The sequence below is a fragment of the Eleutherodactylus coqui genome, chromosome 10, assembly GCF_035609145.1.
Source record: "Eleutherodactylus coqui strain aEleCoq1 chromosome 10, aEleCoq1.hap1, whole genome shotgun sequence".
Lineage (NCBI taxonomy): Eukaryota > Metazoa > Chordata > Amphibia > Anura > Eleutherodactylidae > Eleutherodactylus > Eleutherodactylus coqui.
Genome location: NC_089846.1, coordinates 14334778 through 14349151, shown reverse-complemented (window position 1 = coordinate 14349151; position 14374 = coordinate 14334778). Strand labels below are relative to the sequence as shown.

Sequence of the window (14374 nt, the reverse complement as noted above, 5' to 3'; positions counted from 1 at the left end):
TTAGAGAGAAGAACTATCCGAGGAAGCTAGTTCACAATGCCTACAAAAGGATCGTAGATGAAGAAAATCATGAGAGGAAGGGAGATCAAATACGGACTGATAACCAAAGAAAAACACAAAATTAAAGAAAAAGCAAGACAGCGGCTTTTATTACACAATTTAGTTATAATCATAGTAGTATAAGAAAAATTTTACAAAAAAATTGGAGTATCCTGGCCAGTGATCCATTTTTTAGAGAAGACTTTAAATAAAAATCCTACACTTATTTGTTAAAAGAAATAAAACTTTTCAAACTATTCTCGCCCCAAAATACCCGGAAAAAAGGAGATTTTTGTAAAGAATAAAAATGTTTTGGGAAAAGAATCAGGAGGTTCACTTAGATGAGGCAAGATGTCAATGTGTTCACAAACTGCTCAGAAAAGGGAAGAAATTCGTTTAGGGCAAGAAATAATCCCGTTGAAAATGAGCTGCGATAGTAAAAAAGTCATTTATTAGAATCTCCTCGTAATCAAAAAATATATCGGCAGAACTAAAAATCAATTAAGAACTCGTTTTTCCCAGCATAAATGCAATATAAAGAATGGCGTCACTAATCATAGTATTCCCACCATTCCCTGAGTCACATAATGGGGACAATAAGGGTTCGATAATAACTAGAGATGAGCTAGTATACTCGCTAAAGGCAATTGCTCGACTGCAGGTTCGGGTGCCGGCGCGGGGGAGCGGTGAGTAGAGGCTGTCAGCAGGAGGGAGCGGGGGGGGGGGGGAGAGAGAGATCTCCCCTCCGTTCCGCCCTGCTCTCCCCCGCAGCTCCGTGCCCGCTGCCGGCACCCGGAGCGGGCAAGATACTCGCTAAAGGCAATGCTCGCTCGAGCAATTGCCTTTAGCGAGTATACTAGCTTATCTATAATAATAACACCAATAGAGCAGGTTTCAACTAAATACACTGAAATACTTCGAAAGAAAGAGATGTATTGCATCTTCCGCATACAAACCTTAACGCCGCAGGGTTTAGGGCTGCCTGTCCACGGGCGATTATGCATAGCGTTCCCCGTGGCGATAGCACAGTGCAAGCTTTCCATAGCTATGGAGAGCGCAGCCCCCCTGTCCACGAGCGGAGAATTATAGTGATTCTCCACTTGTGAGCGGCAAATCGCGATATGCTGCGATGTGCCGCAATTCTCCGTGGTGACCCTATCTGTCAGATACGTCAGCTGGCTCCTGCTCCCCCGTAGCGATATCCCGCGGTGAATACCGCTACACCCATGGACAGGCAGCCTAAATGAGCAACTGGAAAAAATATAGAAAATCATATTTTAATAGATAAATCTAGCTGTGATAACTTTAAGTGCATTAATTGGATGTATATGTTGTTAGTTTTTAGTTTTTTTTTACTCTCGCGGTTTACTTTTTTTTTGCTTGTTTTTTAATTTTTGCATGTATTTTCTGTATGAATTTGGTGCCTTGTTGTATTTGGGACACCTTGTAGTGTTCCTTGTTATAGTGAGCTAGTAGATCTTGTCATGTTGATTCTACCCATGATTAACACGTCTATATGTTTTTATGAATGGGTGGTATTCACGTCGGCTTCCTGCAATAGTAAGAATGGAGCGCAGTGAATACGTTCCACATCTCCCAATATTGGAGCGCACGCTGCGTTCCAATATATCACGTCTCTATGTCAATTGACTAACTCCTCCTCCCACGGCGCACATGCTAGGGAGTATATTATATGCTATATATATGCTGCTGTTTTTTAAATATATGATTGTATTGCTTGAGAAAGGCGTCAGACGAAACGCGTTGCAATAAAGTACGGTATATGTATATACCAATCGCTGGAACCTAAGTTTATCTATCCCGGACCCTGTGAGCGCGGAATCTCTTTTTTTACTTCGGACCTCCTGGTTATGCTAGCTCCATGTGAAGCCGGAAATCCCTCCCTGCTTGCCTCCTCAGACGTGGATGACGCCTATATTTCTCTGAAATCCCACGGTAGCATCTTGAGCTCAGGCGTTGGCGCATGTGTAGTGGCGCAGAACAACGGGGCCCCTCCATAATGTCTGCTATATGTATTGTCTTGTATCTTGTCTTTGAATGGGGGATGAATCAGGGAATGTGTGTTGCAGTTTGCAGCACTGAATCGGTTAATGTCTGCAAATGAGCCGTCTCTGTCTGGAAATGTATCGTTTCATGTTGCAAGTTTGGAGTCATGTGATCATGGGAAATATATGTGTTTTGCAGGTGTTGGTGAATGAGGAGTAGGAGTAAGGGGTCTTCTGTTCCGGTCCTACCACAGTGAGGATCCCCACACGGACAGCTTCACTCTGCGTGGGCCAGGATGGAAGGGTCAGAGAGACATCCCCAGCTGTTCCTGGGTCCGTTACACCCAGAGATTCCAGTAGCATTGTCCCATTGAGGTACTGAGAGTGAATCGCCATCGCAGTGGAAGGTGTATGTTGTACGTGAGTGCAGGCGGGTAGAGAGTTGGAGAGTGGAGAATGTGTTTGTGCCGGGCCCGGAGCCCCACAGATAACTGAGACTGTGGATTCATCGGTGTACCCGTGACTGCCTCCCTGCCGCACCACTTCGTGATCTGTACACTAATTGTCCTGCTGGCGTGAACTGTACCGTGCTGATCTGTAAATAAGCATTGACGACCGTTCCCAGCTCTCTAGTTCAACTAGCTCTGTGAGTGTGGACCACTTCTTTAATCGCCTGGATTCACTGCAGAGGACGGAACGGTGGCGTCACCCGTGACAACTCATCCTCAAGGTAAACCGCATCGTGGGTTACCCTGTCTGTAGGCCTTCCCTCAGCTACTTGGACAGGTCCCCTGCTACCCTCAGGGTGGGAGATGGTAGAGCCCCGTGATAAGGCCCTAACTCTACCCCGCTGTCTCCTAGGCTGAGGGCCCGCTCCTCAGACGTTGCACACGTGCAGATAATCTTTGTGATTCTGCTCACAGAAGGAAGATTTTTCTGCGCATGCGCCGATGTCCGGGCTCAGGCCGCAGGCACGGGATATTGGAGAGATGCATGGATGACGTATTAGGCATCATCCACGTCTGAGGAGGCTAGCGGGATGGAATTTCCGGCATTACATGGAGCCAGCTGAGACGGTCCAACATCGTTTACATGCCGCACAGGAGATTATTTCATAATTATAACCCCGTTATCAGTTCCTGTGGGAACAAACTGCTGACGGGTTGCCTTCAATTTTCTCGTCCATGTGCCTGCGCCCTCAGGCCATATTTAAGTGGGCAACTGCGATATCGGACTGAGAAACATGCGCCAAATCGCCCTCCTAAATCTGAGATTTCTACGCAAGTCTGTTGCATTTTTGCAAGAAAGTCGCATCCCATCGCGGTACGTGTGTTGTTGACACACGTGAAAATTGCTTGTTGCTCCAGTAGGAAAAAACAAAAACCGCATCTCAGTCGCATAAAACGTACATGCGAGTTTCATGCAAGTACGATGCAATTAATGGGCGAGTTTTATGCAATATCGCAGAAAAAAAAGGACACGCTGCGGTTCTTCCATCTTGCAACGTCGCTGTAAATTAACCCTTTAGAAAGTTCTGTGCCTCACGCCCTTAGAGGATCTACATTGGGGAGGTTAGCAAGAAGTAGATGAGAGAGGGAAGAGAGTGTAACCGCGGCATCAGAGGGGGAGGGGCTGACTGTAGTCGTTACCATGGAGATGCATATAAACGATAGACAATAAGAGGACAATCTGCTAAATTGCTTTGTTTTTTATTTTGGATGCATTAATAAGAAAAATCGCTTGTGAGGCTGTAGAGAGGATTTTATTACGGTCCTTCTGTATAAGGGGTGGGGTGGGGTGGGGGTAAACAACCCCGTGAGCGGCTAACCAAAGGCGGGCCGAGCGTCCGTCATGTTCTGTTAATGGCGGGTTAGTGGAAACGAAGGGCAGTCCTTATTTATGTATGAACAACAGTGGGTTTTCCATCCGACTGAGATAAAGGTCGGATTCACACGGGCGCGTTGTGCGCGGATTTCAGCATTCAGTGCGTGCAAATACACATACGCCCGTGTTAGGACGGCCAGCGGCTAGATGCACACCTGCGTTTAAAAAAAGTCCACGTAACGTTTGCACAAACGGGTGTTTTCTCATACATGTTCAGCTCCGTGTGTCCGTTTTTTCCTCTGTAAGCCGTGCGCTTTTCCCAGGCACAAAAAGAACTGAAACAAACCCAATTCCTGCTGCATCCTTTTAAAATAGATGGCATCCGTGTGCTGTCTGTTTTTTTCTCTCCCTGTTGACTTGAATGAGTGAGTCTCGTCTATAAAACAGATCAGACTAGTGCCGCCATCAATCGTTTTATGCAGTCCGTGTAAAAACTTGGTAGTGATCAGAGGCCTGATATAGGCGCAGTGAGACTCCATTACTGGGGGGGGGGGGGGGGGCGGATCCCCAATCCTCTTCATGTCATCATTCATAGTATATACAGTCAACACTATACATGACGTGGGTGAGGAACGCTATCTTTCCACCTTAAGGAGAGCACCTAGAAGGTGATTGAGGAGACTTATAAGGCCATTCATGCTCCTCTGGGTAATATGCCAAAAGGGGAGATGGAACAATACCTCTGCAGCGCCACCTATTGAAAGGCAGCATTCCTGCAAGTCAATGTTAGACACTTTATACAAGCCTTGTAATAATGATTGGGAATTATTTACATGATGTCACATGGTGTAGCCGCTTGTACCACTGGGCCAGCCCCCCACCCCACCCCACAGTAATGATGCCATAGTCACTGCCTGGACTGGTTATATAATACCAGACATCAGAACATTGTCACTACTCCACCCATCGGTCAGTAATCTTCATCCGCAGGGGGCGCATTCCTGACCGCAATATCCACTTTACTGGAGAATGACTTGCTGCTGACTTCTACGGAGACGTCCTCGGTGGGGTCGATCTTCACAGTAAATGTACTGGTGACTCTACCCCTGTCGGTGGTCTGTATCACGGTGATTGTGATCTGCTCTTCCAGGCCTCGTCCGGTATCTGTCGCCCTCTCCAGGCCTCGTCCGGTATCTGCCGGCTGCTCCAGGCCTCGTCTGGTATCTGCTGGCTGCTCCAGGTCTCGTCCGGTATCTGCCGCCTGCTCCAGGCCCTCTTTGGGTCTTTCAGGACTTTGTATGGCCATTGGCATGTCCTTGAACATGTGGTCCTTAGTGTAATTACAGCATTCCTCCGCAGCTCGTCTGCACCCTTCCTTGGCCTCTTTAAACAGTTTTAGGAGTCCATTCTGACAATCCATCCCTGCTGAATAATGGTTCGACCCGTTGAGACAACATTGCTGAAGACGTGGATGTGGATATCTGTTTTCTGCAAGAGTTGGAGAACAACATTTTCAAGGTTAGAGCAGCAAAATGAGATAATATGAGAGTGCAGAGCGTCACACAGAGCGGAGCATTGACCCAAGATTGAAATGCAGAGCATCGCACAGGCCAAGAGTGCAGGAGCATTTGTACAGTGATGTAAGGGTTAACCTAAAGGACTAAAATGTTGCTATGGCAATGGACTGTGAGATGAAGCAAAAGTTGCACCAAATTCTTGCACAATGTTGGTGTGCTCGAACAGAGATTGGCTAAAGCTCCCCATGTAAAAGGCAATTCTTGCTGTGCCACCAGGACAGAGCAGGGACTGTGTAAGCAAGCAGAGGTGCTGCCATGAGAAGTGCAACAATCTGCAGAGGAGCTGCTGCTGGAGAGGGAGAGGAAAGGGCAGTGGGAGCCTGGATTTATGGAGGTGAAAAGGCCATTTGGAAGGACAAAGACCACGGTACAAGTGGCAGCATGCAAAGTGCAAAAATATTAAAGTCTTTTTATTCCTCCGTTGTTACAGAGCTTGACAAAGACCGCATAGGTCAAAACGTCACGTCTGTAACAACGGAGGAATAAAAAGACTTTTATATTTTTGCACTATGTATGCTGCCACTTGCCTTATTTTTGATTGGAACATTGTATTTGGAGGCTTGTGGCCCTGGCCTTCCAGTGGCGTAGCATACATCTGGTCTTCAGCTTCAGCCATTTCTGGCTACATATGTGAGTGTGCTGCGGACTCTGCTCTATATTTCAAAAAGAGCGCAATACAGTGAGACCAGAGACTGCTTGCTAACAAAAGGGAAAAAGCAGCGGGGTTACAGCCACAGCCTGGTGGAGACAACTGACTGCAACCGGGAACTGAAGAGGACGACTCTCCTGACCTTAGACAGCCTGGGTCAGTGAAGCAGTAATTCCTGCACAAAATAACTGTAAGTGAGTCCAGCCTCAACTTTAAAACTAGGTCTGCACACCGTAGGAACATAGCAACAAATAGGCTTTTTGTGTTGGAGACCATTACACCAAAGTGGATTGTTCAACAGAACAGAGCGTTACACAAGGCAGAAGCACAGTGTCATGAATCAAGAGCCAGCAGCAATGTGTCGGATATATTTTTACACCGCCGCGGCCCAAATATAGCAGGTGCGTCGGTTGTAGGTGGCACTTAACGAGGGAAGGGACCATTATCTAGGCAGCAGCTGTCAGCCAATTCAATGCTGCAGACTCCACCGGTGCGTGGGCCTCCTACCAATGAGCATGCAGTTGTGATTCGCCACAACTGCAGTCTGTCAGTGCACTGCCGGCCGTGTGATTGGTATTGCCGGTGTTGTGTGATTGTGGAGGAGGGGAGGAGACCATGCTGGTGTAACCAAGATAGTTCTGTATAGAATTATTAAAGGAATGGCTGGTATACAGTATAACTTATAGCAGCTGTACATATATAATCATCTACACGAGATACCCAGGTTATACCAGCCTGCTCCATATCACTATATACAGGAGATGTATAACTTATACCAGCTGTACACATATAATTATATACAGGAGATACCCAGGTTATACCAGCATGCTCTATATCACTATATACAGGAGATGTATAACTTATACCAGCTATACATATATAATTATATGCAGGAAATGCCAGGGTTACACCAGCATGTTCCTTATATATCACTACATACAGGGAGGTGTATAGCTCATACCAGCTGTACATATATAATTATATACAGGAGATACCCAGATTATACCAGCATGGTCAGGCATTCTGGCCAAATGGTGAGTAAACCCAATATAATGTGTGAACACACACACAGTGGAGAGGCAAAGAACATGTGTCTCTATATAAACTATCGCCTGTCACTCAATAAATAGATTACTTTGGATCATATCCCATGCTGTGTGATTTAATGTTAGTCTCCTCAGCTCAGCTTACCTCTAACAATTGAATTTGGACCCCAATAGCATATCGTATAGCAAATATTGGTTTGTACTAACATAGTGATATAATTAGAAAGAGTAGAATTAACCCGCGGAGTCTGCCTGAGTATATGCTGCGGTTACCAGTGCTCTGAAAGGCTGTTTCTGCCTAGTAAATGCAAGTTATCTTTTTGCACAGTTACCAATGGCCTTTGTCACCTGATCCATCCCGTTCCATGTTCTCTGTCCCTACGGACGAGTACCACCTAGTGTGAGGACACATCAACCGTGATGTCTGTCAGCCCTCCGCCACGTCCCCCACCTGCATACCCATTAGTCACAAGTGACATCTGCTACTTACTCATAATCTTGGTGTCATGGCTGCTGAGCAGAGACCGCCGCCGTCTTCTCTTCAGACCTGCTTTATACAGAAATATTTCATGTCTAAAATCGATTGAATGAACAGGTAAGAATGGCAATTCAGAAGGCAGCCTACGCTGAGGGTGTTGATCCCACCCACAAGGAGCCCTTCTTTTACCTAGAAAGCCCCCAAAGAACAGAACATACTGCAGATCTTACCAGGCTGATTTCTGGGGCTCTGGGTGGCGCCGGTCACCGGGATCCTCATCTCTTTCCTGAACGCTTCAGATTCCACCACCAGATCCACAAACTCTCCGGGGGAATCCTCTGCTGCAATCTACCACAAAGAGGAACCGCAGTGAGATGAGGCACAAGCTCCAGGACTATGCACATCCCCTCGACACTCACCGAGAGCATCACTGATCCCCGGAAACGGTTCTCAGGAGTCAGCCGCAGCAGCGCCGAGGAGAACGTCGTTGTCTTATCCGGGTAACTCACTACAGAGACCTTCACGGGGAAACTCTCCAGCTGCTGAGACGCTCGGATGAAAACCGACTCCAGGACGCCGAGTCTCCATGTCTCCGGTGCAGTCACGTGGGGGCTGGACGAGAAAGAGGAAATCACGATACAACACGAGGGGAGGGGGGTCTGTATGAGAAAGACTGAACCCCGATATTAGGAAGACGTACAAATACTGCCGATCAATAACCTACTGCTAAAGTACTCTGTGCTGCTAGGAACCTACTCCTTCCACTATGTAACAGTCTGTGACCTCCCACAAGATCACCACACTTGTTACCTGCAATACTTTGTGAAGATCTGCAAGATCAAAATAGTGCTCTACTGAAATACTCTGTACTGCAGGAGGATCCTGCTCCTTCCATTATGTAGTTCTCAGTCTGTGACGTCTCAAGGACAACACACTCCTCTCCTGAAACCCTCTGTGCTTCCCGCCTGTCCTCTCCTCACATCCTGGCACTGCCCCCTTGCACTTACACCAGCCTGTGTCCCCGTCCCTTCCCGTAAAGCAGAAGCAGCAGCGCGGTCTGCAGGAGGATCATCTCCGGAGCAGCTACAACTAGTGCGGGAGAGAAGGAGGATGAGGAGACTTCTGGGCAGGGTTCGAATTTATATCGGAGCCAAGTCTCTTATCATCATGGGAAGACGGAGTGTTATGTAAGATTTCTTGAGAGGAAATAAATGTGATTAATAGTAATAATAGTTCTTTACTTACAAAGTGCCAACAGCACTGTACAAGTCAGAGGGAACATGGACAAAGTAAAGTGTAACATACAGCCATAAACTGATATGCAGTTTGAACAATATGGGGGAGGGTCCTGATCATAAAAGCTTACAAAGAAATGGGGGGAAGAGACCTGATCACAAGAGCTTACAATCTATGAGGAAATAGGGTGAGGGTCCTGATCATAAGAGCTTACACTCTATGAAAAAGTGTGGCAACCGGGCGCGGGGTCTTTGTTGCTTGTCTACAGGGCTCTGCTGTCCCTCCCGGAGTTAACTAGATGGGGCCCAAATTGGCCATCGCATCAAGAAGGTTCTTAACTGAGATTTCTCACAACGCCAGAGACACTTCTAAGTAATAAGTCTTTTTAGCCGAATAAATGAGTCCACAGCCAGGAGTAGTTTTAGATCAGGACACACGGTTCTTTACTCAAGGTATTCAACTTTAATTTTCCAAGAATAACATAGCTTTTTTCTCTTGGCAGAACATCTTTGGCAGTTTTCTCTCTTCCAACAAACTTCACCACACTTGATTGTGAATAAACACTCTTTCCTGGGAAAAGTGGTCATCAGCAGTCTCAGTTATCTGATGAGACTGTAATGGGGGCAATAAACGAAAAAAAGAAAGCGTTTAAACTACTAAAGCAAGAAGGCAGCGAAGAAGCGTTAAAATGATACAGGGAAAAAAACTAAATATGTAAAGGAAAGATTAAAATTGCTAAGGAGGCGGCAGAAAGACTGATCGCCAAAGAGAGCAAAAATAACCCTAACCTATTCTTCAATTATATTAACAGCAAAAGGATTTGCACTGAGAGCACTGGCCCTTTAACAAATAATGCAGGGGAAATCATTGAAGATGATGGAGGGAAGGCGAATCTAATAAATAGTTTCTTTTCAAGTGTATTGACGAACGAAAAGGAAATGTCACAGGAGATGCAGGGGAATAAAACGAACCCCCCGCTAAATATTGCATACCTTACACAGGAGGAAGCACAGAGCCGGTTAAAGAGGATTAAAATCGATAAATCGCCAAGCCCAGATGGAATACACCCAAGGGTTCTAAGGGAACTAAGTAATGTGATAGCTAGACCGCTAATTCTTATATTTATGGACATTATTAAGACCAGGGTTGTACCATTGGATCGGCGCATTGCCAATGTGGTTCCAATATACAAAAAGGGCTCCAAAAGAGAGCCTGGTAACTACAGGCCAGTAAGTCTCACGTCAATAACTGGAAAATTATGCGAGGGGTTTCTGAGAGACGCCATCCTAGAATACCTCAAGGAGAACAAGAGAATAACTCCTCATCAGTATGGATTCATGAGAGGTCGTTCATGTCACACCAATCTGATCAGCTTCTACGATGAAGTAAGCTCTAGGCTGGACTTGGGAGAGTCTATTGATCTCGTATATCTGGATTTCTCTAAAGCATTTGACACCGTGCCCCATAATAGGCTGATATATAGATGAGACAGCTTGGATTGGGTGAAAACGTGTGTATCTGGGTAAGGAACTGGCTCAGAGATTGAAAGCAGAGGGTGGTTATAAATGGTTCATACTCTGATTGGGCCACCGTCGCTAGTGGGGGGCCACAGGGTTTAGTATTGGGCCCCATTCTGTTCAATATATTTATCAATGACCTGATAGAGGGGCTGCACAGCAATATGTAAATATTTGCAGATGACACAAAATTATACAAGACAATTAATACAACGGAGGACAATGTGCGGCTACAAAAGGACCGAGATAAGCCGGGGGCTTGGGTTGAAAAATGGCAAATTAAGTTCAATGTTGATAAATGTAAGGTTATACACATGGGCAGGAGAAACGGATGGAAAAGGGATATGGAAAAAGACCTGGGAGTACTAGTGGATTGTAGATTAAACTGGAGCAAGCAGTGCCAGTCAGCTGCTGCTAAAGCTAATAAAGTCTTGGGGTGCATTAAAAAAGGTATAGGGGGGAGGGACGAGAACATTATCCTGCCACTATATAAGGCACTTGTCAGGTCTCACATGGAATACTGCATATAGTTCTGGACTATGGTGCTCAGGAAAGAACTAAATTAATAAATGGAATGAAGGGACTGGAATACCCAGAGAGGCATCAAATTTGGGATTATTTACCCTGAAAAAAAGACGGCTAAGGGGCGATTAAATAACCATGTATAAATACATGAGGGGACGATACAAGGATCTCTCCCATGATCTGTTTATACCCAGGACTGCGACGTTAACAAGAGGGCATCCGCTACGTCTAGAAGAAAGCAGGTCTCATCACCAATATAGAAGGGGGTTCTTTACTGTAAGAGCAGTGAGACTGTGGAACTCTCTGCCTGAGGACATGGTGATAGCAAAATCCAAGAGGAGTTTAAGAGGGGACTTGATGTCTTTTTAGAGCACAAGGATATTACAGGAAAAAGACATTATGTGACCAGCGTGGTTGGTGATTCGGGTTTTATAGACAGGTAGGAACTATAAAAGGTTAATCCAGGGATTATTCTTACTGCCAATATGGAGTCGGGAAGCAATTTTTCCCCCAAAAGGGCTAATTGGCTTCTGCCTCTTGATTTTTACCTTCCTCTGGATCCACAAGGGGGTTTAAACAGGCTGAACTAGATGGACATTGTCTTCATTCAGCCTAACATACAATGTTACTATGTTTCCTTGGGGGAGTGTATCTGTTGGAAGCATCAGAGACTCAGCCTCCTGCCTACACAGACCTTCTTCATCACTCCCCATTACTCTCACTACTCCGCCTCCACTAACTCCAAAAACCAATCCCGCCAGAAGGAGCAGGGTAGGGAGCAACCACACAGACACTACCAGGTTTGGTGACACCAACACAAGACTTAGACCTAACATCAACCCAGACAAAGTCAATACACATAACAATACGAACACTGGCTGGACTAAAAGATAAGCCTGGCTGCTGCATTCAGGATGGATTGGAGAGGGGGGGAGACAGATCAGTAGACACTTACAATAATCAAGCTGAGATAAGAGCAGTAATAAGAGTTTTTGCTGTTTCTAGAGCTGTTTATGAGCTGCAAGTGACATGAGGGAGCGAGTGGTTGAATGTAGGGAGCAAAGGAAAGATCAGAGTCAGTTATAACCCCAGGGAGTTATGGGGGTGCCACACACTGAGATGGAAATATTAGGTTTAGGTCAGTTACTAGAAGTTCAGTGTCAGAGAGGACATGAGGTTGGAGACAGCAGACAGACAGTCACTGACATTTTGCAGTAGCGAGGGACTTATATATGAGTAATGTCAGCGTGCAGATAGTACCGAAAGCCAAATCTGCAGATAGTTGGTCCAATAGGGGCCGTGTAGATGGAGAAGAGGAGAGGACCAAGGACCGATCCCTGAGGAACCCCAACAGCAAGGGGCAGAGGAGAAGAAGTAGAGCTGTTAAATGAGACAAGAGGTCAGAGAGGTAGGAGAAAATCAGGAGACAGTAAAGTTCTGAAGGCCGACAGAGCGGAGCATACTGAGGAGGACGGGGTGATTGGCGGTGTTGAACACTGCAGACAGATCCAGGAGGATCAGTAGAGCGTGGTCACCATTAAATGGAGGGGCGCCCCTGATACACCTTGTGACCTATTATACTCTGCGTGGAGGTGCAGAGACTGTACTCACACCTGAGCCCTGCAGAGACTGTACTCACACCTGGGCCCCACAGAGACTGTACTCACTCCTGAGTACTGCAGAGACTGTACTCACTCCTGAGCCCTGCAGAGACAGTACTCACTCCTGAGCCCTGCAGAGACTGTACTCACTCCTGAGCCCTGCAGAGACTGTACTCACACCTTAGCCCTGCAGAGACTGTACTCACACCTGGGCCCTGCAGAGACTGTACTCACACCTGGGCCCTGCAGAGACTGTACTCTCCCCTGAGCCCTACACAGACTGTACTCACAACTGAGCCCTGCACAGACTGTACTCACACCTGAGCCCTGCACAGACTGTACTCACAACTGAGCCCTGCACAGACTTTACTCACACCTGGGCCCTGCAGAGACTGTACTCACACCTGGGCCCTGCTGAGACTGTACTCACACCTGAGCCCTGCAGAGACTGTACTCTCCCCTGAGCCCTGCAGAGACTGTACTCAATCCTGAGCCCTGCAGAGACTGTACTCACACCTGAGCCCTGCAGAGACTGTACTCAATCCTGAGCCCTGCAGAGACTGTACTCACACCTGAGCCCTGCAGAGACTGTACTCACACCTGAGCCCTGCAGAGACTGTACTCACACCTGAGCCCTGCAGAGACTGTACTCAATCCTGAGCCCTGCAGAGACCCTACTCACACCTGAGCCCTGCAGAGACTGTACTCACACCTGAGCCCTGCAGAGACTGTACTCACGCCTGAGGCCTGCACAGACTGTACTCACGCCTGGGCCCTGCAGACTGTACTCACACCTGGGCCCTGCTGAGACTGTACTCACACCTGGGCCCTGCTGAGACTGTACTCACACCTGAGCCCTGCAGAGACTGTACTCACACCTGAGCCCTGCAGAGACTGTACTCACACCGGGGCCCCACAGAGACTGTACTCACTCCTGAGTACTGCAGAGACTGTACTCACTTCTGAGCCCTGCAGAGACAGTACTCACTCCTGAGCTCTGCAGAGACTGTACTCACTCCTGAGCCCTGCAGAGACTGTACTCACTCCTGAGCCCTGCAGAGACTGTACTCACTCCTGAGCCCTGCAGAGACTGTACTCACACCTTAGCCCTGCAGAGACTGTACTCACACCTGGGCCCTGCAGAGACTGTACTCACACCTGGGCCCTGCAGAGACTGTACTCTCCCCTGAGCCCTACACAGACTGTACTCACAACTGAGCCCTGCACAGACTGTACTCACACCTGAGCCCTGCACAGACTGTACTCACAACTGAGCCCTGCACAGACTTTACTCACACCTGGGCCCTGCAGAGACTGTACTCACACCTGAGCCCTGCAGAGACTGTACTCTCCCCTGAGCCCTGCAGAGACTGTACTCAATCCTGAGCCCTGCAGAGACTGTACTCAATCCTGAGCCCTGCAGAGACTGTACTCACACCTGAGCCCTGCAGAGACTGTACTCAATCCTGAGCCCTGCAGAGACTGTACTCACACCTGAGCCCTGCAGAGACTGTACTCACACCTGAGCCCTGCAGAGACTGTACTCAATCCTGAGCCCTGCAGAGACCCTACTCACACCTGAGCCCTGCAGAGACTGTACTCACACCTGAGCCCTGCAGAGACTGTACTCACGCCTGAGGCCTGCACAGACTGTACTCACGCCTGGGCCCTGCAGACTGTACTCACACCTGGGCCCTGCTGAGACTGTACTCACACCTGGGCCCTGCTGAGACTGTACTCACACCTGAGCCCTGCAGAGACTGTACTCACACCTGAGGCCTGCACAGACTGTACTCACGCCTGGGCCCTGCAGACTGTACTCACACCTGGGCCCTGCTGAGACTGTACTCACTCCTGAGCCCTGCAGAGACTGTAC

General features: G+C 47.6%; 1 protein-coding gene across 1 annotated transcript; it reads right to left on the bottom strand.

Annotated features, from left to right (window-relative positions):
• Positions 1 to 3856: 3856 nt before the first annotated feature.
• LOC136579891 (uncharacterized) lies at positions 3857 to 8514 on the bottom strand. The gene is made up of 5 exons (XM_066579975.1): positions 8483 to 8514; positions 8039 to 8231; positions 7850 to 7967; positions 7632 to 7688; positions 3857 to 5357 (listed from the first exon to the last, which is right to left on the bottom strand). Exons 1-5 carry the CDS (start codon positions 8512 to 8514, stop codon positions 4840 to 4842), a joined length of 918 nt encoding a protein of 305 aa, XP_066436072.1. The 3' UTR covers positions 3857 to 4839.
• Positions 8515 to 14374: the final 5860 nt, after the last annotated feature.

Bases quoted from the DNA above. Each gene is read 5' to 3' on its own strand.
- LOC136579891 (XM_066579975.1), bottom strand. From the start codon at position 8,514: ATGGAAGGAGCAGGATCCTCCTGCAGTACAGA. The intron at 7,689-7,849 runs GTAAGATCTGCA...TGTATAAAGCAG, and splicing joins GAGCCCCAGAAATCAGCCTG to GTCTGAAGAGAAGACGGCGG. The intron at 5,358-7,631 runs GTAAGTAGCAGA...CAACTCTTGCAG, and splicing joins CCATGACACCAAGATTATGA to AAAACAGATATCCACATCCA.